This window comes from Cheilinus undulatus, linkage group 18 (assembly GCF_018320785.1).
Source record: "Cheilinus undulatus linkage group 18, ASM1832078v1, whole genome shotgun sequence".
NCBI lineage: Eukaryota > Metazoa > Chordata > Actinopteri > Labriformes > Labridae > Cheilinus > Cheilinus undulatus.
In genome coordinates this window covers 11,507,713-11,533,228 of record NC_054882.1, presented here as the reverse complement: position 1 = coordinate 11,533,228, position 25,516 = coordinate 11,507,713, and the positions used below count along the sequence as shown (strand labels likewise).

The window sequence follows — 25,516 nt, the reverse complement described above, 5'->3', positions numbered from 1 at the left end:
CTGTTTGTGAGAAGTTTGACCAGTCCGTGTACAGTTTTCACCAGGACAGCAAACAACTTTCAACTCCACGTTGACATGGTGAAGTAATGGTTGCTTTTTAAGTAACAGTTTCCATTTAAATACCCACGTTTTCTCTTTTTTCCCGCTTGCAAATTCTCCCTAAAATGTCTCTAACTGATACAACATTCCCTGGCACATGTTCCTGACGTGTAAGAATTGTGTCTTGAAATCAGGGACACTGCAGTGATTGTGACCCGCTTTTAGGATGCAGTGAGGAAGAGGAGAAGAAGGGGGCACCTCATGCTCAGTGCAGAGACAGAGAGAGGGAGAGAGAGTCAGTCCCACAGTGTTTTTCTCGGCTGAAGACAGTCCAGCCCGGTTGCTTCAGGAGGGACTCAGACTCGACATGTCCCGAATTGTCTGCTGCAGGTATGTAAAGAAATACCCAGTTTAAGACGCTTGCTTTGCAGGCACAGACTCCCCTATTTAAATGGGAACGTTTTTCTCTCATGCTCGAATATTCCGTCGGCTCTCTTAATTAAACCTCCCCTTTTTTAATTGGTCTGCATGTGCATGTAGGTGACGATGTTGGAATTATGTCCTGTAAATGACACCAGCGACTGAGGAGCTACAGCTGTCAGAGGACAGAATTTAAACGGAGCACGTCCCAGTCTGTTTATGCGATGCCTTCAGGGTTAAAAGTTGAAGAAACAGTCGCAGGTTGAAACAGATCAGCAGCTCAAATGAATGACAACAGATGAGAGAGCCTCAACTAAAGCTGAGGCAGCTGTCTGTGGTGCTGAAAGTCAAAAGAAAAAGCTATCTTAGAAATGACTCGAATCTCCCAGATATGATGCCACCTTTCTAAATGTTTTGTTCTGAGGAATTATTGTAACATGAATAATAAGTGCATTCTACGTGTTTTTTATGGACTGTTCCTGAGCTTTTATTGGACTATGAAGTGGCAGCTAAAAAAGGTCTTTAAACGTTTTTTGGATGCATAATATGTTACTTAACAGCTAAACAAGCCTCAGAAGCTTTTCCTGTAAAACTTCAGCTATTTATTATCAGTATTATTGATCATCTGATGATTGTATTCTGGATTAAGACACTGGAGAAAATGTCAGTGGATTGTAAAAAGAAATGTTCCCTAAGGTACAAAAATGCTCAAGATGTACCCCCAAGACTATTTTTGGTCCCTATGCTACTTCCGCATACCTTTTCTGGGTGGATGTGTTATAAAATTATCCTTGGTCTGTTTTTGTGCCTTTTTCTCAATAAATACGGGTACAGGAAACAAATAGAGGTACAATGGCAATGTGTGGTTTTCATTGCGTAGCTGTATGCAGAATTTCTTATGCCATGTTTTATCATATCAACAGTCTGAGGCACAGAGATGTTCAGGTTTTTATCATAATGGCAAAGAAATCTTTTCTCATCAAGGTGTGAGATAGGTTGTTTGTGCCTCTCCATGAACAAGTTGACTGTTTCTGCTGTATTTGATTACTCAGTGGAGTCCACGACAGACTTAAACAATGAACAGTATCATATCTTTTTGTTTCACCTCACGCCATGTTTGATCGTATCGTATTCTCAGAGGTGGAGAGAGTGCTAGAGTTTTGTACTCAAGAAGAAGCATCTGTATTGTGTTGTGTCGTCTGAAATTGTGTAGCTCCGTGTCATCTTGTATTGTGCCGTATTGTGTGCTGGAGTGTAGTGCCATGTTGTCCCCTCCAATCTTGTCTCGTCTCATACTGAATCATATTGTATTGTATTATATCACATTATACTGTTATGTAGCATATCGTATTGTATAACAACGTAATGTACTATATCATATCATTTTGTATCCTATTGTTCCATATCGCATCGTATTGGACTGTACTTTATCTTTCATACTGTTACCTACGTATCACATGTAATTATATCCAGTTGTACTGTATCTTGTCATATTGTATCGTATTGTACTGTATCTTATCGTATCATTTCATATTGTATTTTATCGTATTGTATCTTATCGTATCGTATCGATTTATATCATATCGTATCGCATCGCATCGTATCATATTGTGCCGTATCTTATTAGCTATATCATATCATTTTGTATCTTATCGTATCATATTGTATTTGTACTGTATCTCATCATATTGTACTGTATTTCATCATATTGTGTTCTATCGCATTGCATCGTATTGCATCATATCGATTGTTTTGTATCTTATTATATCGTATCATTAAGTTTCGGATCGTATCGTATCGCATCGTGCTGTATCTTATCATACCGTATGGTATCATCTTATCGTATTGTATCACATCATATTGTATCATATTGTATTGTATCACAACGTATCATATTGTATTGCATTGTATGGTATTGTACTGTATCTTATTTTATCTAGGGGTGCACCGATCGATTGTCCAAAATCGGTATCGGCGCCGATTTCCTTAATTTTAGGAGATCGGCGATTAGCCGATCCTTTTAAATAAGATCAGTGGATAAAATCGGTTTCAAATGCCTCAACCTACTAAAATGTGAAGAATGAAAGACTAAAGGAACTGATATAATTTAGTAGTTTGGACAGCAATGCTCGAAACTTTTCATTTATATTTGAGAGAACTACCTCGTGCGGTTAAAATAACAAGTTTGTATTGTTTCACCGGTATTGTTCAATGTTTTTCAATAAAATAATATTGGAACATTGCAGGTGTATGCTGTCAGTTATAAAACAAATCGGTATCGGCAAAAATCGGAATCTGCAGGTCAGGCTTTTTAAAGATCGGTGATCGGCCAGAAATTTGCAATCGGTGCACCCCTAATTTTAGCATATCCTGTTGTGTTGTATCACATCGTATCGTATCACATCGTATCGTATCACATCGTATCGTATCACATTGTATCATATCACATCATATCTTACCACATCGTATCGTGTCACATCGTATCACATCATATCTTATCACATCGTATTTTATTGCATCGTACTGTATCTTATTATATCATATTGCATTGTATTATACTGTGTCTTATTGTGTCATATTGTCCTGTATGTTATCTTATTGTATTGTATTGCATCATATCATATTGTACTGTATCTTTCCATAGTGTATCGTATCATATCCTATTGTACTGTATCTTATCATATTGTATCATATTGTATCCTACTGTTCTGACTGTTTCATATTGTATCGCATCATATTCTATTGTACGTTACCGTACCATATTGCAGGGGTTCTCAGCCTTAAATATTTATCCATTGTTGCTAGCTGGATCTACACACCAAATGCGTCCTGAGCAACGTGACTGGTGCGTGACCAGTGATAGATAAACACAGTATGTCCCAATCATTTAGTGTAGAAGTTTTATAGTCATAAGCTGACTTATGTGGGAGTCATTGATTTAGTATGGTTGTTTTATGGTGCTGTGGTCCCTATTTTTGGTTATTTGATTTTGAATGACATAGCTTTCATTTTTTATTTTAAATTATTTCGCAGTAATAGTTTTGGTCATGAAGTATCAGATTGTACCACATTTCGTCACTTTGCACCGTATCATATCAGATTGTAATGTACCATATCACACTATTTCTTGTGCATCTTGTGCCATGAAGTAAAGCTCTAGTTTAATGAATGAAAATCAGGAATTAAAGCTTTATGTCTTGTTTACAGGTTGACGACACTGAAGCAGAAGCAGATGAGTTAACTGCCATTTTATCCAAAGGTGGATTGATGGACCTCAATTATGGCAAAGTGGACATGATTCTGCAATCACCACCAGCAGCACGATGTCCAATATGATCACCCTGACTGCTGTCAGCATCCTCTACTTGCCTGTTTTGCTGTTTGAAGCATTCGTGTTATCTAAAGGCAAGTATGAGCGGTCAGTGGTGCCCAGCTCTGCCTCTCGTCTGGTGGCCAGGATGGACGGGGATATCATAATCGGAGCTCTCTTCTCTGTTCACCACCAACCGTCAGCCGAGAAGGTGGCAGAGAGGAAATGTGGAGAAGTGCGAGAGCAGTACGGTATCCAGCGAGTGGAGGCCATGTTCCACACCCTGGATCGGATTAACTCCGACCCAAACCTGTTACCCAACATCACCTTGGGCTGTGAGATCAGGGACTCCTGCTGGCACTCGTCTGTGGCTCTGGAGCAAAGCATTGAGTTCATACGAGACTCGCTCATCTCCATCCGGGAGGACAGGGACGGATCCAGGTGGTGCATCGAGGGGACCCCTTCTAGTCAACCACCCCCCACCAAGAAGCCCATCGTTGGGGTTATTGGACCCGGATCGAGCTCGGTTGCGATTCAGGTTCAGAATCTTTTACAGCTGTTCAACATCCCACAGATCGCCTACTCTGCCACCAGCATTGACCTCAGTGACAAGACATTATTCAAGTACTTCCTGCGCGTGGTGCCCTCTGACACTCTGCAGGCCCGGGCCCTGCTGGACATCGTCAAACGGTACAACTGGACCTATGTGTCTGCAGTGCACACAGAGGGTAAGGCACATTTACAGACCCTTCTTCTCACAAAACATGGCTTTATTTGCTGTCTGTGCTAAATAACTACCAAGTAAATGATAAATATGTAGAATGCATATGTAACTATGAAATTTAAAAAAAAAAAGCAACTACCAAATAACTACCTCGTACGAGATGAATAAGTACTGAGTATCTTATATGCAAAGTTCCAGCACTACCAAGTATGCAATCTGTGTACTAACAAGTCTATAAGAGGCTATTAAACATGTAGATGAATGTCTTTATTTTGCTGCATCATTTTAATTGTTGTTCTCCCCAATGAGTGACAATCAGACTGCTGCTCTAACAGCAGGGGGATGGAGTCAATTGTGTTCATTCGTAAAATTCATCCTCAAAAATGTCAGTAAACAAAGGGCATGTCAGAGGAGGAAACAGTGTATTATGAGCTCATAGATGAAGCATTGTTTTATGGGGAATATAAGGCATGTTTTTATGCATCCATATAAATCCATGAAAACTACAAAATATAATCAAGACAGCTCTTGTGTACATTTCTTTACAGCCGTTGTTTTAACTGGATGCTTATGCAGGTACAAGCTGTCACTGAAATAGTTGAGGAATGGTTCAGTTTATGAACAAAACAATCTGTTTACTATTTAACTATTTTTAGAACTCAAGTCAATTGTGAGGATTTGCTTTTATCCTATCAATAATTCACAAAAAAATCTATTTTTTTCTTTTTCAGGCAATTATTGAGGAATTAAAGACAAGACAGATTGATAACTGATGAAATATGCTCAGTCCTTATTTTCTGCATTTGATCTAAAAGATATCTGTTTTATTTTTAATCATCAAAGGGTCATTTTCCCACACATCATTCTGTCAAACATTATCCCAACATTTGTGATAGGTCTTATTGAATCACACTTTAAAGCTCCTGTGAAGAGTTTTCAAGTGGTTATGAAACAGACTGAAATCAACAGCCACGCCTCTGTCTGACCTACAAAAGAAAACCAGTCCATCGACAACGAGACTGACTGTTTCTTGATTATGATTTTAGCTCAGTCTAAGAGTAGGTATCAGATGAGATGATTACCCACAAACTTAAAGAAAGAGCTCATTTTACATTTCCCACACCAAATATTCATAGTAGAGGATGCATTTGACAGGAGACACAGGATGAGATTATTTTGACAAAAACATGAAACATTCACTTGAACAGGGCAAGATCTGTAGTTTAAGGTGGGGCACTGGAAGTAAAATAACTATTTACCTGACTCCTAATATTGTGGAAAACCTTGGGTAGTAAGTTCTCAAAATTTTCAGCCCACAACCCCCAAAATAAGGGTGTCAGAGACTGGGGACCCCCACTGTACCTGAAGGTGGTTGAAGTATAGTTGAAGACAGCTGTGCACCTTAAAGAATAGTCATGTGCAGACTAACCTAGCCCTAAAAATTACTTCAAAATTGTTTAGGAAGGACTCACTTTAATTTAGAAGGCCAAAGTAAAGAAATTACCTGGTATTATTGAGCAACTTATGTAGAAATGTATCATCTTATTCCTGAGAAATTACTTGGTGAAATATCACCTAATTATCAGAGAACTTACTTGACGATTAATACTTTATTTTAACATAGATACTTTCTTAATATTATCATGTTACTTGGTAAAATGGCAACTTGTTATTATTATTGTTATGTAATCACTATTTTATTCTTTAGGAAGTTCAGCTAATTACAGCTTAACGCTATAAAATTAGTAGGTAGTTAGGGCCGACTAAATCAAAGTGTTCCATTTTATTTCACTCTGTTTTATTATGATAATGGGTAAATCTGAATTTTTTCTTAAAATTTCAACTATTTTTTTCTTGCAGTAACAAAACTGCTTTTCCAATGATAAGAGTAATAAAACAGAGAAAAAGTTCAGAGGTCTAATTCAGATTGAATTATGTAAAGATCTGTTTTAGAAGAACATAGATGAATGGTGGCACACTTTAGCCATGTTAGCTAAAGCTACAGCTAACATAGCTACATAGATAACATATCTAAATAGTTTACATAGCTGCTTTGTGGGGTTAGCTTTAGCAAAGTAGCTATATTAGCTATAGCTATGTAGCTAAAGCTGACTTTACTTAGTTAACGTAAGATACGTAGCTGCTCTGAGTTTAGCTTTAGCGGCATTAGATATGTAGCTACGTTAGCTACATAGCTACACAGCTTACACATAGCTTGTGTAGCTACAAAAGCCATGCTTGCTGCATTAGAATGTTTTCATAGAGGACAAGCTTTGTTCCTGTAAGCAGACTGATTACTCAGCTCAGTACACTGCGTTGTTTTGAAGTGTGGCTAGCAATGCTGGCAGAAGTAGCCTCAAAATACCGAGTATAAAACAGGTCCTTTTCAACTGTAGCTACAACTGTGCAAACTTAGTTTTTATGAACTTGAAGATATGCCTGGGTAAGATGTGACCAAAATGATTATTTACAGAATTTCATGTTGCCAAATTTAAAAGGGAGACTATGGGATGCAGGTGGCCTAGTGGTTTAAGTCGCGCCCCATGTGCACAGACGGCCCAGGTTTGGATCCGGCCTGAGGCCCTCTACTGCATGTCTCTTCCCCGCTCTCATCCCTGTTTCCGACTCTATCCACTGTCCTCCTCTATCAAATAAAGGCACAAAAATGCCCAAAATAAATCTTTAAAAAAAGGGAGACTATGAATAAAAAGTGCATATTTTTCATCAAATTCATCTGTATTGGTTCCAAATTTGACATTACCAGCTGCTTACTGGGCCTTGAACACGTCCGGCCCAGCTACATTTCTTGATTTTAAAATTTGGCCCAGTTGAATTTGTAATTGAACAGCCCTGCTTTAACCCTTACCCCAGCCTTAACAGAAGTTTAATGTGGTTTAGTTTTGAAGCATGTTTTAGCATGTTTTTCACTTCTGATATTTACGGCATGTCAGATGAACAGTCAGTGAGAGTGGCCGCTAGAGCAGAACGGTCTGCAGCCAGACTGTCTTGCAGTGCTAGGCTATCAGCAACACATAAAACCTGGTTATTTGATAGTTTTTAGCTCGAAACAACTGTGAATCCAGCTCTAGCTCAGGATCAGCCCTTAAATAGACTTGGTAATTTAAAGTAATTATTTTATGGATCAGATAGTGACTTTCCAGCTCACAATGTGGTAACAAAATGAACATCACTAGTCTGCTATGATCTGATACAGATCCAATGAAACTGATTTTCTAAGAATGTCTTTCAACTATCTCGAGTCTCATTAATGATTTAACATAAAAATGCTCCTTTTGTCCTCTGAAGCAGCTGTATAGGTCACCTTATCCCTGTTTGCTCAGCTCGTTCTGCTCCTGATTCTATTTAAAGAAATCTTGGGACATTAAGGGTCTGTTAAGTGCTTAAGGGAGGTTGTGTGCTTTCAGCAAACTGTCCCTGAATATAATGAGAAAAAAGTCCAACATTTAATCTTGAATACTGAATACAAAGTGGAGCTGGAGTGAATCCTGGCCCATTGATTCTCCTCTTCCCTCCTGTGAATGACCCTCCCCTAACAGCTGCTCTGGTGTGGTTTTTTTTTCCTCAGGTAACTACGGCGAGAGCGGTATGGAGGTCTTCAAAGAGCTTGCCTCCCAGGACGGCCTTTGCATCGCCCACTCTGACAAGATCTACAGCAACGCAGGCGAGAAGCACTTTGACAGGCTGCTGAGGAAGCTGCGCGAGCGTCTGCCCAAAGCTCGAGTGGTGGTGTGTTTCTGTGAGGGGATGACGGTGCGAGGGCTGCTCATGGCCATGAGGCGGCTCGGAGTTGCCGAAGAGTTCCTCCTAATTGGCAGGTTTGTTACAGAGTGTTTTCCCCACGGGAGCCTTTGCTTAGCCTGTCAGGATTTTTTCTGTGCTTTGAGGACTGAGAAGTAGACAAGTTTGGAACAGCAATGATGAAAAGAATCTCCTCTTCCTATTGTTTACTTTTCACGGAACAACCCAACACCTCAGTGATCAGGCTTACTCAAGTTAAAAGAGGAAACATAAAAGAACTCTTACTTTTGGTAAAACTTTGTCCTATTTCCCCAAATAAATACATGGCATTATTTTCAATACTGCAAATAATTTTCTTTAAAATCCCAAATCTAAATCCTAAAAATCTTACATTTGGTATGTGCTCAGGTACTTGCAAATTACTTTGGAGCTTGTTGGTGCATTTATGCTGGAGCTTTCACTCATTGAGTAAGCACAAAAGTACAATCGATATGAAATACCAAACACCATTTACTGCCAATTAAGCTCTTATTATAATGAATATAAATAAAGGAGCATTGGAGTTCTGTACAAATAAGCTCATTGTTCCAGATTCATAGATGACTCTGTGACTCCTCTGCAGAGAGCATAGATGGTTTTAATTTTAATATTAGGTGAAGACAGGAAATTAACTGGGGTCTTCTGCTGCGAGGGGCCTCAAGATAAAGTCATCATAGGTGGGATTTAAACAATATTAACCCCCTTGAATACTGTACCCTTTTATTGATTTTATAAGTCAATCATGGTCAATTTAGTTTGGTTTTGTTTTTTTGTTTGTTTTTTGTTTTGTTTTTGTTTTGTTTTTTTACAAAAAAAGCAAAAAATATGTAAAGTAAATAAAGAAACTGCATAAATATTCACTCCCTTTAAGTCAATAGTAACCTTTTCTTTGGGGTGTTATTTTGTCTCCATGGTGCAATGGTAGCCAGTAATATTGATTAACCAGTGACTGGACCTTCCAGTCACAGGTGTCTTTATACTACAGTCACTTGAGACACATTTAAAGGGTAAAACATCCAAGGAGGTGGTACTTTTTAGAGGGATTGTATAAGATATATTTCTAAAATTACTTTCATTGATTAGGATGTATTTAGAATGTCAATATGTATTCAAGGGTGAATAAGATAGCGTCAAAATTAATTTTGGTTATACAGAAAAGCGCCAGATGTCTTCACATCAAGCAAATTATATTCAAGAAGATTTATAGACATCTTGAAACAATGGATTAAAATGGCTTGAAGTAAATAAAGTCGTATGGTATGTGGCGAAACAGATAATACCCTGATAACGAGCATATATTCATTTATTTTCATAGGTTATTCCTGGCTTAGAGAATTGATAGAATATTAGAGTTTGAGTTATGATGCTCTTCTGAGAGGGGATGTTCAGATTTGGGTATGTCCTGTTATTCTCTGGCTTTAGTATCTGAAAAAAGATGCTTCAGAATGTTGTGTTCACTTGCCATGATTGCTTTTAGCCAAATAGCAAAGGGCCTCAGAGTTGTCTTTCCCTGGGGTCTCAAAATCACTAAACCCACCCCTGGCAGAGAGTTGTCGCTGATTAATCAGCCACACCACACGGTTCACTGTAGCTGTCTGTACACATTCACTCCTGAAGCAACAGAGTCTGGTGCTTTTATGGCAGTTTTTGCCTTCATATATTCATGCTTTTAACAAAAGAGTGACAAGGGACATGCTGGTGAACAGAAAACATGAAGAAGCAGCTTCTTTACATGCACAGATATTGCACTGATCATGCATTAAGTCTCAGGATATGAATGTCACCACCTCCTACCACACACTCATAGTGAATTTTCCTGAATATTGCATGTGTTCACACATCAGCTCACCCTATCTTCATGTGGAAATTTTACCACGAGGCTGGCAGGAAGAATTCTGTGTAAAGTTGGGCAAAAATTCAGGTTAAGCTGTTTTTGAGCTTTTTTCTGTACATTGCAATTGCTTTGTTACAGAATGTTCCCCTTTAAAGGATAATTTTATCTTATTTGCCACTTTATCGATGACTTTTATAGTGATAATAATGTTAACTGAAGCTGACTAGATAACATGCTCTCTGTTAGCAACTTTCCTCAGCCTTTAGGGACTAATGTTCCTGTGAGCAACAAGAATTTGGCGCCCCCTGTGGACAAAGTAATCATCCTATCACCTTGATGATCTCCTCTGTGCATGTATAACTGATATTTTCTGACATAAAAGTCTGGCCCTGCTTTAAGTCATGGTTCACTTAGAAAACTTTGTTCCATGTTGTTAATCACCCCAGACACCATTCCAGTAGCACCTTTTCAGGAATTAAAAGAAACTATATAAACTGATAATCTAGTTTGCTTTTGGAGGTCAAATATAGAGGTATGATTTCAGTTTGTTTCACAACCAGCTAAAACCTCCTTACTGGAGCTCTAAGGTAATTTATAACCTTGAAAAGTCCATTACGTAGCTCCTCTGCAGAATCCATTTGTAAAATATAATTGAATAGCTTTGGTAGAACACAAAATGGACATCTGTTTAATACATTTATCTTAATGTGCCACAGTTAATGACCTGTTTGGTGATAACAAAGATAAATGTGTCTGACAAAGCTGTCTCACAATCGATCAGTTACACAAAAGGATTTTCTCACAGAAGATAAGGTCAACATTTCAAAATTTTCAGAAGTTTGAAAGCAAGTCTTCCATATGGAAGATGATTAGGGCCACATTTTTTTAAACTTGTGAGTAAAAAGTCAGGATTCTGAGATTAAAGTTAGAACTCTGACTTCAATCTCAAAGTTCTGACATTTTTCAGGAGTCAAATTATGGCTTTTTAATTGTTTAAAGCACAAAACACAGCAAAATGGTTTTTAATCCCCTTGCACTTATGTTTTTTAACCTACACCATTCAATCTGAGGGCTTGTTTTCATCCAAACGTGGGCGCGATCACATCAGAAAGCAGAAAGTGATGTTGTACTGCTGATACCAAATGTCAGAAGTCCCGCCCCTTCTTCATTTAGATGACAGAAGAGATGTTTGCTTCAGCATGGGGTTTCGATTGGTACGACTGTGGTCTGCAGGTGTAGATCACGCAAGTGAGGGAGAAGTTAACCTTCTAAAGCAGATGGATTTGCTTGACTCAATTTCTTTTATCAGGCAAATCCATCTTGAAAAGCTCCAATCCACACCGTATGTGCCGAATTGCACGCTATTTGGACCAATCATCGGGGAGAGCGAGGCTGTAGATATGGGCAGGGTTTAGATGTACTAGCCAATTGCAATGGCTTCTATAACAAAACACCTGTTTTATCGGAACTAAAGCACAATTCTGTATGAAATAAAGAGTAAAACAACACTTAAAGCTTAAACGATGGAAATTATGTTTTCATTCTTCTGCTGACCTGCTTTGGCATGAGTTTGTGATCATTAAGGGTTGGTGGTTAGTTGTACTGAGTGGTTGTGTACAGTGTCTGCTAGTGGAGTGATTCGCTCTGAATCAGCCACGGTTTTGTCAGAACTGGACAACGTTTCTTTATTTAAAAAGAGAGAAAGAGTCATGCTGAAAGCTTTTCGTGAAGAGATGTTTACACTCTTCTACCTGTCTGCTTCAGCATTGGTTTTTGAGTGTCACAACCGGGGTCTGCAGGTGTATGCAATGGCTGCAGCTGCAGTAGCTGTTAGTGGGAATGCAGCTGTAGGAAAGCAGACCACATTTTCCTTTGGAAGAAGAACTAAAAGTCACTCCAAAAGCTTGTCTTGGCAGAGATGTTTCTTTCACATGTCCCAACTGGCTTTGGCATAGATTTATTCACAGAAGTGCTTCAGCATTTACAACTATGGCAGCTGTAGCTTGTCTGCTCAGGAGAAGTGCATGAGTACAACTTTATGTTGTCTTCACTGTGATTGGCTTGTCACAAATGTGACCAACAGAATATTCCTCCAATCACCTTCCAAGTTTTTTTTTTTGAAAAGTCCTGCCCTTCCCAAACACTTTGACAGATGAATGTGAAACATATATTCATGGATATATGAAACAGTCTATCTGGCGTGTCATTGTGACATCGACGAGTGCAATACTGTACCAACAGCTGAACAGTTTTAAACTGAGAGCACTTCAAGTGCAGCGACAAAAACAGCTCATAAAAAAAGCTGTTTCTAATCTCCCACCATTCAGTCTCTGAGCACCCGAACAGCGGTGTGGTCACTCTGAAGAGAGGGAAGTGTTGTTGGACTGCTCTTGTCACTGGGGCCTGATTGCACCATGGGCACCAGTGCAGCGGTACTGTCTGCACTGTCTGATTACACTGTTTCTGAGAAGCATGTGCAAACAGGAAATTGTACCTAAAAATTTCTTGACATTTTCTGAAGTGTATGTGTGAAAAAGGCTTCAAAGCATAAGATTAAACCATCTATCTCCATAGTGCATTTCAAACACCATGGCAGTAAAAAGTGCATCATATATTGCATAAAAGTTAAACCAGACTGGTTTGGATATCAAAAATAACATCGAGTATACCACTAAAACATGGAAAAAAACAGTGAATCATACAGTTTTAAGAAAAATGCACCATGTGTCTTTAAGAAAACAACTCTATAACAAGATGTTACATTCAGCTGTACCGGAGATGTATGATATAAAAAGTTCATATGGAACCAAAATCTTTTTTTTTCCGTCTGGGTGGAGAGAAGCTCTGAAAGCAGAAGCGGCTTTGAGTCAGGCTCAGTAATGAATAATGCATCCTCGCAGCGAGCTCTCCCTCTCGCTGTCAGATCACAGGCAGGATGGGCTAATATGGGACAGCACCTCCAGCATAAGCCGAGGAGTGTGGAGTAGCGAACATCAAAGCTCGTATCAGCACTTAAAGCAGACGCTCTCCCTTTGGAGTGGAGTCTCAGCTCACCTCCAGTCCCGTAAGCAGCACCTTAAAGCGGGCTCAATAAAAGCCGACCATGGTTCATTTACACAGAGCGCTTCATTAATGTGAGGCTGCCTTATTCACAAAAGCTGATGAGAAGGAGTCAAACCTGTCTTCTGTACCGGTGTGATGAAAGCATGCATGAAAAAAGGATGTTTTCAAGCCTAAACTTGTTCTCACCCCTTCTACTTGAATTTGCTCTGTTGCTGAAGTCTCCACGGAAGATAAAGAGGGCAAGTTTGGAGGAGTGTGCACGTATATGTGTGTTTTCTTTCTGGGTCAAGGAGACGACTGAAAAGGAAAATGTTTTTAGAGCAACGCAGTAAGTGAACACATGTCAGCCTGAGCGAGGGGCCAGTCGTAGCGCCCTGGGTGCTGGTCATCATCCATCCATCTTTCCTCTTGTTCTGCTGTGGAGGAGGAAAGAAATGGCTGCGCTCACACCACAGATCCCACACAAACACACAACACTGGAGCAAATATTCTCACCTCTCCACAAAAATCCTGCTTTTGTGTTGTCAGATTTGTGTCATTAGTCTGCACAGTGCTGGCGTGTTGAGTTGACGTCAGAGCTGTAGGTTTCTGGCGCTCACTTTGTTGGACTGCGGGGAGTGTGATGCTGAGAAGCAGATGGTCAGGTACTGTTGATACTGTCACACTGGACAGTCATTGTCAGCCCATTCTTGGAAGTGCCAGCCAAGCCAAAGAGCTATTACTGGCTTCTATGTGAGCTGTTTGAAGGCTGGTTGTTGATATTTTTATACTGCGGATAAACTTTGTGGTATTTTGTGTAATCTTCTATATCTGGAAATTATTCTTTTTCAAGGATTAATCTTTTTGCCCCAGATTTATGTTTGCCTATGCAGGAACAAAAACTCAATTCATTTGTACAACATATTCAAAAATATCATTTGAGGAGTTCTTAAAATATTACTATAGCCAAATGGGACTCTCTGCTCGTTAAAACTTCAAGCCACAATGGAGGATGGTTAATATTGCTGGGCTTCTTTTCATAGTGCATTGTGGGATAGGATGAGTTAACTATATAGTGTTTAATAATGCTCACTCAGAGTTACTACAAAATGGCATATTCTGTATACAGTGCATCATGTGGCAAATAGGAAGTGATTTCAGACACAGACTGTGGGGTAAGCCAGAGTTCACAAGCAACAGAGAAACATGAAGCCTAATTATCTTGACCTGTGACCTCTGCAGGGATTTGAATCCATTTTTGGGTACAAGCAGTTATCTTTCCTGGTTTGTGTGAGTGCATCTCAATGTGTGTGGGAAACAGTCTGATATCAGACATCACAGACTGCATACATTTAAACCTCCCATCTGCAGTACTGCTGCATTCAGCGAGAAAACAAAAGCATTATATTACTGGCGTCAGACCAAATCTCCATTTTTCATGACTTTTTTTAATTTCATAAATCAGTGCTATAAGTCACCCTTTATATCTGTCAGTGGTTATGCCCATTTCAAATCGAAAAATGTCAAGAAGATACTGACCATCACCTTTAGGTTTTTGAAAAAAAATATTTTTTTTTTCATTCCCTGAAAAGTGGGGATTTTGGAAACTGGAGGGTTTGGCCTGACACCATCCATATGTCCATCCAGCTTTACTCGGAGTGATGGGAATTGAAGCTCATTTCAGAGATCCAGACACTCATTTTTGCTAAGTAATAAGAGCCGGTCTTTTGGCTCCCAAACTGGTCCTCATTTTGTACCCATTTGCCTTTTCCTGTCATTAAAACAACAAAAAATAGGGAAAGGGAAATGATCTCACAAATGACTCACATAAAATGTGCCAGTGCTTGCACACATTATTGCTAGGGATACACAATATACATATATTTTTAAAATTTATTTATTTATTTATTTTTAAAGATTTATTTTGGGCATTTTTGTGCCTTTATTTGACAGAGGAGAATGGTAGATAGGGTCGGAAACAGGGAGGAGAGCGGCGGAGAGACATGCGGCAAAGGGCCCCAAGCCGGACTTGAACCTGCACCATCAGTGTACATGGGGTGCACCCTAAACCTCTAGGCCACCAGCGCCCTAGGGATGCACAATATCATCTCAGCAAATATAAGCATTAAAAGGGAATAATCGGCATTTGCAGATTTGAAAATTCCTTCTGATATTTCGTCTATAAATTCTGCCCATATAAGCTGTAAATATTGGACATATAAATATCACACCTTACACTTAAAATTGTATTTTAAGGACTGACGCATTCATTTGTTTGTCCTTGGACTCAAAATTATGTGTTTTAAGGACTGAAGTCCTAGGTCTGCTCTATATTTAAATGTCAGTATTGATATCATATAGGCTGAAATGAATTTGAAAATATCAGCATATTGGTTAACGGCAAAAAATCCAATATCATGCATCCTTAATTATACTCTTTCGCAACTTGAGGTCTTGAATTAACAAGCAATTCAATCTAACTAGTACCCAGTTAAGTTTCTTTGCTAAACAGTATATCACCGTGCATCTAAAAGCATGTTTATAAGAAAATAAGGGAGAAAAGCTGTTAAAGATGCACCACTAGCCTCTTAACTCATGGCTAATTCACCTTCCTTTATTTCTATTGCCAGCTGTCTCACACAGCCAAGGTAAGAGAGTGGAGGGACACAAGCAAGTTCTGCATCAGTGCCAATTTCGTCGACTAAAACAGTGACTAAATTGTTTGTCTACAGCCTTTTTTTCCAGGGGAAAGACTTGGCTAAGACTAGATCGTAGTTTTCATTGAACATTCAAAATCCCCCAAATCTGACCAAAAAACAATACCTTTGTATTTCTGCCTCTCAGCTGTAGAAAGCAGGGACCCCGGATTTGGCAGGGGGCATAGAACACGCTACAATGGTTTGGTACCAGATTTAGGCCAGAGAATAAATGCTTGGACTGAAAGTTAAAACTAGAACTAAAATTAAAAATAGCTGTCAAAATTAACACTGTTCTGAAGACTTATTGACAATACATTGTGTGGACTTTGTGCTTTAAAAAAAAGTGTAGTTACTTGTAATCTGAATGGCCCACAAAGAATCATTTATCCGTGATAATGCTCTGTTTGAACACCTGCTATGAGTTGGCAGTCCTAACCACTAACCCACAGATAGCCTAGCCTGCTTAGGTTTATTTGGTCTCTGGTTTATTTATACACATAGTCCAGACCTCAGAGTGATAAAGCAAGAACATTCAAGCAGTAGAGTAAAGGGCCCTGTTTGAGAGTCGAACCCTGGACTATCTCTTCTCTTATGTGAGCCAGAAGTCCAAACCAGCAACTTCACAGAATGACTTGCAGAGTTCACCTGTTTAGCTTTATTTGACTTCCAGGTTGTTATGGTAACAGAGAAGCATTAGCTATCATGTGTTGAAAGAAGGGCAGCTACTTAAGGTTTGAACCTTCTTGCTGTAAAACAGCAGCCCTCACAACCATGCAGAAGTCCTGCCTGCATGTTCTGCCCTGTGTAGGTTAATACTTTCCTGCACATAATGGCAAATCAAAAGTATGGACTCAAGTGAGAGGAAGCCAGATCATTAAAAGTATACATGGAAAGGCCCCAGCTAGAGCCCTCCTGCTGTTAGGTGGCAGTACTCACTAAACAGGCAGTCCTAGTACTGTGCAGGATTTACTTATTGGAATTTTGGTTTTTCCATTTTATCAGGGTAATTCAAAGGTTAAAATAAAACCTGTATTGTTTATTTTTATTGTGTTGTTCCCAAAGACAGTCCATTTGTTCTCTCTCACCTCTCTCTGCAGCCTCACATATACAGTATGCATCACAGATCTGATCCCACGCTGCACACCACTGCGAGGCTTCATTTGCAACTCAAATCAAGCTTCTATTGGTCATGATTCAAGTTTTAAGTTTAAAACAAAAACATTTGAATCACCATCATAATAATTTGTGAGATTTGATGCAAAAATGACATTTAAAGAATTTCATCTATAAATACAATCAATAAATTCTGGGGAATCAAATCACACTTCCAGAGTCTGTGAGGAGGCTGGGAGATGTACTGAAACAGAGCTAATCTGTGAATTCTCAGCGGACTTGTGATTGTGTCTGTAGAAAATGTGTTTTTTTTTTTCCTCTTTCAGCAAGTACATGGAGTATCCACGCCCCTAAGTGGGAAGACTGAAAAAGAAACAAAGTCAGGGCAACGAAAGGGAGGATGTTTCTGCAAGCTGCAGTCTGAGGCTCATTAGTGAGGATACATGCTGCTTCAAACATGACACTGACATGTTGGGGCTTGTTATACAATTTTTAGACTCTGCAGCAGAAACATTTCACATTATTAGATACAAATATTGGTTATCAGGAGGGATGGTTTTTGACATCTGTGTGGAAAAGCTTATATCTCAAATCCTTGACAACAGCACTGTTCTGAACAAATTTCCATCTAATTAAAGGTATGATATGCAACAATTTGACAGTCAATTAGGCACATACCAAATATGTCCTTGTTAAATACACAATTTCATTAAATAATGGCATTCTAAAAAACAAGAGAAGTCTTACACCCTCTGGGTTTGTTGTTCTCAGCTCTCTGTTAACACTGATGGGACAGTGCTATCCTCAGTGTGTTTATATTTTGGTATGGGACTGAGACCATGTTTATCCAGGTATTTTTTGCCTAAATCCCTCTCTCTTCAGCGATCAGCCATGCCACCAGATGGGTGAGGAGAGATGGCTTAAACCACTCAGGAATGGCAGAATAATAGAGTTTACACATCTGACTGGGGATCCGTCTAAAACAGCTGCACTCTGTTGGAGCACTGTGGGAGGATGGGAAAGCACTGTGCTTTTTGTTTTGCTCTTGCAGACGGTTCCTTAAATGCGACATCTACCGGACATCTACCCTGAAAGTCAGACATTATGTGTTTACACTTTTTAATGAAAGCCCAATCTGCAGACCTTTCAGCTCTGAACCCTAGAATTTTAAGAAACCAGTCTGCACCTTTTCATGTATGTACATTATTGTTGAGCTAAAGACTCAGATGTAATGTCACTGCCTCTGAGCTTCAACTTTTAGGGTGACTTTTTGGGCAATTGTGAAATCGTAGAGTTGGTCGTCACTTAACTGGAAGGTTGGAGGTTAAATCCCAGGCTCTAGCAGTGGCAAAGCACTTAGAGGTCACTTATGCAAAATCACTTTTTCGGTCTTTTCTAACAAAAATATGCGCCCCTGGCCTGTCCACCCCCAAGATTTAGAACCCCCCCACTTCTCTGCCTTTCAAACCATTCCCGGTTGGCCCTCCTGCTTGGAGGAAAGTTCCGCCCTCCTCTCTTGATCCTCCTCTCAACTGCCACATTCATTAAGCCACATCCATTTCCTGAGAGGGGCGGAGTCAGACAGCTCATTAACATCTAAAGCCACAGACACAGAAACGGCTCGTTCTGAGCAGGGCTGAAACAGAGGGGCTTTTTCAGACAATCCAATACTGGAGTGTTTTTTTCAACAACAAACTTCACAGTCATGCTTTGGGGACCTCTGAGACCAGTATAAACTTGTCTTAAAGGGGTAAAATATGTGACTTTTAACCCCCAAATGCTTGCATCCGTCACATGAGAATATGTATGAATGCCTATGAATGGGATCAGCTGATACTAATGCCCAGTCTAAAAAGCAGCCTTCATGATCAGTGTGTGACTGTGAAGTGTATGGGTGTGAATGGGTAAGTGGGGCTGCAGAGTATAAAAGCACCTTGTGTAGTAAGATGACTAGAAATGCATTCAAGCTCTAGCCAGTTTACCATTTATTTTTCAGACTTTTGAAATGAGAGAAACTGGTGTTGCCTGATTGAAGAAAGATTTGTGAATGGTCTTAGTTTTATAGTGTGTGATTAATTTTGGTCACCATTAAATCCTTTGGGACTCATGTTTCCAATCATGGCTGCTGATGTTTTCTAGAACACAGAAAAAAATGTAAATGTGTAATTAAATCAGCCAAAGTTGAACAACACAGATACTGCAGATTTGATTTGTATTATTTCAATCAAGACTTGATTCAAGTAACTTATGAATAAAAACAGGGCATGGATGAGGTGGTGCTGCCCTGTTGCCACCTGGACCCGTGTGCTTTTATTATTATTGTTGTGATGGCAGCTGAACGTGTGCAGTCCAAGACAAATTTGCCAAAGGGGACAGTAAAGTGTATATTGCATCATATCGTTTAGTCCTGTAAGGATTCAATGCAGGGCCCAACATGCCAGTCCTTGTCCTGGCCTTTTCGAACCTTTTAAAATGCACAGAGACCGCCAGCGGTTTTCGGGCCCTTTGGCCATTCACAGCGCCACCAGGGTTCATGGCAACCCAACTACCTGCCTGGTAGTACCCGTGCTTACTCGCCACATAAAGGTGTGGACATTGCTATTTTTCAACAGAAAAATCAACCCCGCCCATAGCTACAGCCACATTTTCCTAAAATAACTCTGTTTGGCCAGGTCCATTTTCAAACCTGGCACAATCGTTTCAGATTGGAGCTTTGTGAGATGGATTTGCCTGATAATAGACATGGACTCTGGCCAAATCCATCTGCTTTTCAAGGTTAATGACTTATATGGCTTAGCAAAACTTAAAATTTACCACTATATTGGATGAGGGGGGCAATGACTAGACAGAAAAGTCTTTGAGGATGATACAGAAAAGTTGTAGCCTAATTGTTGTAAATTACCCTCAAAGTTGATCAGAGCTTGTTTTGTATTAATCAGTTGGAAAAAATGTAATGTTCTGAGACTTGAATGTAGATAGAAGATAATATGAGATATGTGGACTTTGTCTCCAGTAGTTGTACTATTCTCCTCTCTGCAGTGACGGCTGGGCAGACCGAGTGGAGGTGGTGGAGGGTTACGAGCAAGAGGCGGTGGGCGGCATCACTGTGAAGCTGCAGTCTGAGGAGGTGTCCTCATTCGACGACTACTTCCTCAGACTCAAACTCAGCACCAACACCCGCAACCCCTGGTTCCCCGAGTTCTGGCAGTACCGCTTTCAGTGCCGCCTCCCTGGACACCCACAGGAGAACATGAATTATGCACGAAACTGCTCAGGTAGCTAAACAATCTGTCAGCCAGTTATGATGTTTCCTGCAGTTTTTCTCTGGTTTACCGTTTTACAGCGGTGTGCACATCGGCTTGTCTTTTTGAACTGCTGTGATGTGTTCAATGCCCAGAGGACTGAGCCAGAAGGCTTCATAAACTGGAACACATTCTTTAAATATGAATTAGACTGCCAGAGGGCAGACTTCTCTTCAGTCAGTTCAATAACATTTTTTTATATTGTTTATTTCTGTGACACTCGGCTTTACAGAGGATGATGATCTAGGTAAATTTCATCCTTTCATTTTGCAAAGGAACAAACAGAATGCATTATATGTCCTCGAAACAATGCTCAACAAGCATGTTTCTGAAAACATTTTTTTTTTTTATACTGCTTATACTCTTAATTTTGAAAAAATTCACAGAGAATATATTTACGTTGTCAATTCTCACACATTAATTACAGTTTATACATTATTTTTTGTCTTGGACAATTTGAAAATTCTCTCTGACAAATCTTATTGATGAACGTAAATATAGAATAATGCATGCACTTAATGACATTTTTAACATTTTAGTTAAGGCTTTCAACTGACTTACTTTTTCCAACTCATTTTTCTTCTTTGTTTTAATCTTTTTTTGCACCGTTTGCAAATTAAGTACAAATACAGAGCCTCTCTTCTTTATCATGCACACCTAAAGCTTTTATCCATTTATAGAGGGCATTATATTTTAATAGTAATTGTTGGATTATTAAAAGTGGAGACAGAGTTATTGTTTGTTGTCCTGTCACTTCTGTTGTTTTTTATGTTTGAATTTTTATTTAATTTTTGTGTAGAACTCCAAGACGGTGAGTGAACCCCTCTGAACAGATCTGTAATGCACCTCACTAGCAACACAATATACATAGAGGTTGACTGGTATTAAGGTTTTATCATATTTTTTAATAACTTTGCAGTTTTTTCCCTTCATGGGTGATTAATATCAGTTAACCTCTAATATATGAAGCTATTGGGATGTTTTTAATTTCATATTCTTACATGCAGTTTTAAATGGACATTTTATCTTGGTCTGCTTTCACTTAATTGCCCATAAGCCTTAAGACAGTTGTATAAAACAACCCAATAACCGTGAATGAATTAGTTATTGGCTGATCCGGCTTAGGGTGCATGTAGCCACATGATTAGGCTCAATAGTGAAACTTCACTGCAATTCACCAGATTTACGCAGTGGCCATTTTCCTCTAATTTCACAAGTAAAGTTGGAAAACAAAAACATTTTTATAATGTTGCACTGCTTTTTTGTTTTAAAGTGGTATGAAGTAACAATATCTTGCCATTGTTTTAATTTGGAATCATCCAGACAACAGCTAAAACCAGCACTCAACCATTTCCTAGCACATTTAATCTAGCAAGGCTACATTTCTAGAAAACACAATTCAAGCAAGCGATACAAAGCTGTTTTATATGACCAAAATGAAAACAAAAAGGCATACTATTCTTGTCTCAGTATTTGTGAACAAAAAGTGATAAAATGCTAAGATTTATGTGTGTTTGCTACAGTAGGTGGCAATGTGTGTGCTTTCAGTTAAGACCAAGCATCAACCTCCGGTCCTGAAAAATGAAGCCAATGTGGAAGTGCAAAAATTTGCAATATGGCAAGTGTCCACTTGAGGCTGGATGCAGGAACACCGGAAGTCACTATACAACACGTTAAAAAGCCGTTTATTACACTAGATATAAACTGGTGTACAGCCTGGTTCAAAAAAACACAACGTGTTTCATCAGCTAATGTCTTCATGCCCTTTCACTGTATGGGGGTGAATGTTTTTGTACCACAATCATTTTGATTATATATTTAGGAAAACCTCATTGTGCACTGATTGGCGCGTCTCATTTGACGGACAGATAGCTTGACAGGCAGACGCTACCTATCTGTCAACCAGAATGCTAGCTAGCTTAGCTGACAGGAAGTCGAGCTCAGTGGGCAGACTTTTGTCTGCTGTAAGGTGCAAAGTTCAGTTGAGACATCAATTTCAATATGGATTGGCTTCCAAAGCTGTTTCAATCCACCTATTGTAATCAAACGGCTGACGTCACACATTCTTTGTCCAATTCTTTTTACGGTCTATGGTTAAGACCTTCCTCCTGTTGACCTTGCTAACAAGCAAATAACACGCCCTCTAAGCTGTACTTTTTGTACAAATGAGAAGAATGTCATACCTCTAGCTTATGGCGATAGCCAGAGGCAGACAGCAATATGTATCCTGCTACACTTAGCATTAGCCAAGCCTGGTGTGAGTGTAGAGCATGCTCAGAGCTCCAGTCCAGTGTGGTCCAATTGAGGTTTATACATGCAAGAAAAGTGATCATCAAAAACATTATCAGGGTATTCTTGAGACCAACTTCAAGAAACTGGATTGTTTGATTTCAACAAGACTAAAAGGTCTACTATTAGATTAAATATTACCATAATTCAAATTTCTCTGAATGTGTGCAAACACTGATTATTATTATCACAGTGTAAAGTCCAGTTCAGACCAAAGATTCGCAACAAGACAAAACATTTTTTGAACGGCTGCAGCTGTCTGAACTAAACCGTCTGATCATGCTGCCTCAGATTCAGGCTTCCAAAAGGCTATAAACACCAACACATATTTTTACTATTTAGAATATTTCATATGATAAAATCATGGTGTGAATTTTGTAAATGATTGCACCTTTTTTTTAACTTTTCACACAGTAACTAAAGCCCTAAACACTCCTGTCCACTTCATCAACTTTGCATGTAAGCAGAACGTGCAGGGCTATATGAGCTAATACATGAGGAATTAAAGGCTGTGGTAGCTAAATTTGTCAGTGGAAAAAAAAAAAAACATTCTCAGTAGATATCTTAGATTTATGGTACTTAGAAAAATTACACTAAGTTGAATGACTGTGAGAGTAAATGTGATGGAAATACATAGTCTCCTTAAGTTTCAGCAATGTGAACTGGTGGGTTTTAGAGTAAGAGGCTTGTTTAGCAAACTGCACTGTCAGCTAGCAAGTGGCTAAGTGCTAACTTTAGCAGTTGTATAGCAGTAGCTAATTTGTTAAGAACTCAACATTGTTATTGTTAAAAACCATGTTGAAACCTGTTTGCTTCGCTTGGACAAAGCTAATGTATTCAATTAACTCCTCTTGTAACGTGTTGTTACAAAAAAATATTTCAGAATTTTAGACCTTTTAAATTATTTTATAAAATAGGGTTGTTAGCTGTTGTCTGGTAGAAGTTTACTTTTATCAAATGTATTTTTTAGCTTAACAGTAAAACAGTAAAACTGTTTCTTTTAGATTTGTGAATGTGTCTGACTGAAATCAGCAGTGTGACATTAGAACAGCATCTGAGCTTCCCACCGTGAGCACGGTGTTGGACGAAAATGCCCACTGTGTGAATATGGTCAATAAATAGCAAAATCACTGAATTGTAGTTTTATTGGGACGGAGAAGATTCAGTAGTCGTCTTATCCCGACATGCAGCAGTCGCTCCTCTGCCTGCATGCTGTCATTATGACATCATTTCGTGTTTGAAGCTCACACAGCTCAGTGAGTGAGCTGGGCGTCAAAGCCAAGGAGCTGTTAAACTAGGTCATCACCAGCAGCTCCCATCGGACGCTCACCCAGCTGCTACCCGACTGAATTCCCTCTTTATGTGTTTGTTTGAACAGACGCTCAGTTTCCCAGCAGTCCTTTTTGAACATCATTACTTGATTTAACAGGATGGTGAGAGAGACACCAGAGAGGGATAAAGACGCTCCTAAAACTCGTCAGACTCGAGTATCATGCAGCTTTGTGTTGTCGGTGTGGCGGGCAAATCCTGACGTATGCTGAGTTTAGAGAAAATATAGATGTACATGACATATTTACAGAGGAATTTTACCTGCTACACCTGGAAAGAACGCTTAGCAAAGTTATTTTAGGATGTTATAGAAAACCTGAATTAACTACAATATGGTAAGCAAATATAACAATATAGTAAAATACATTTTTTGGTCTACATGATAAAAAAGTCTTTAAACCACCAGGCAGCTCTCACAGTTCAATAGGAAATAAAATTTAAGCACTTAGGTGCATCTAAGAACACCTAAGAAAATAATACATGATAAACATGCATGATGAATTATAAGTGGGATTAGTTAACAGTGAAGAAATATATATGTGTATATATATATATACTGTATATATTTGTTGATTTCAAGTTTTTGGGGTACTACATTTTGAAATTTTGACTATTTATATCCTAAAATTACAAATGTCCTTGCAGGTTGTTTAAATGCTTAAAAATGATGTAATTTCACATGAGTATAAAACATAAATAGCTCTATCTTTAACCATTGCTGTTTTTGATATATAACAGTTACATGTACCAAAAGTAAGCCCATAGAATCTCACATATTTGTTAACAATAGTCAATAGCATAGTCTTGATAACACTTTCGTCTTTGCAGTTAAGTTTTAGATGTATATTACCACATCAGGCTGGCACATATTTATAATATTATAGTCCAAATGAACAGCTAATGTTCTAAGGTTTAGTACCTTTGAGGGAAAATCCAGTTGGCAAGTTGTATCTCTTCTCATCAGTTATTAAATTATCAGCTGATACATTACCTTACACATGCTTTTCATAAAATATTCAACAGGAGGTTTGGAACAGATTCAGGGAAAAGAGTAAGGGTAGAGACAAGCATGAAACATCATTTTCAATCCTGTTAGCAATGATAGATCCTCCTTTCAACCATTTTTGGGTAAAATTCCTTTTGTAAGAAGCCTGGGTGTATCAGAATGGAACATTGATGACAGAGAAAATACAACATTTCTACTAAAATTATTTTGTAGAAAGGAAGAAAGAAAGACTAATAGAAGGTCTCCAATTAGAGGATTGGACAAACATTCTGTTTGTCACATTCATGACGGTCAAATCAGAGCAACAAGAAAAAATGAGGCAGTAAGCACATGCAGCTCCAGTAGTAACCTGAGCTCTATGGTGCTGCTGTAGTGTATAAAAATTCTAAAACGTGCTGGTGCATAAAACTCATGCTGAAAACTTCTTCTGCTGTTATTTGTTCTTATTTAATGAGGACATGTAGTCAAGTTCTGATTAAACTGCCACATTTCCACAGCTACATCCAGGCTAATCACTCAACCAGCAGCCAATGTATATACAATGAGAACCCATGTAACAGAAAACCAGCAACATTAACATTTGATAACCATCAAAGTACTAAAAGATGTTA

The 25,516-nt window shown here is 38.9% G+C and overlaps 1 protein-coding gene across 1 annotated transcript in view; it reads left to right on the top strand.

Moving 5' to 3' along the window:
- Window positions 1–334: 334 nt before the first annotated feature.
- The window catches only part of LOC121525845 (metabotropic glutamate receptor 1-like), a 41,829-nt gene continuing 16,647 nt past the window's right edge, over window positions 335–25,516 (top strand). Inside the window, exons 1-4 of the mRNA XM_041812009.1 lie at window positions 335–429; window positions 3,667–4,497; window positions 8,080–8,329; window positions 20,019–20,254. Of these exons, the coding sequence (XP_041667943.1) occupies window positions 3,783–4,497; window positions 8,080–8,329; window positions 20,019–20,254 (1,201 nt within the window). The 5' untranslated portion in view covers window positions 335–429; window positions 3,667–3,782. The remainder of the gene's footprint in view (window positions 430–3,666; window positions 4,498–8,079; window positions 8,330–20,018; window positions 20,255–25,516) is intronic.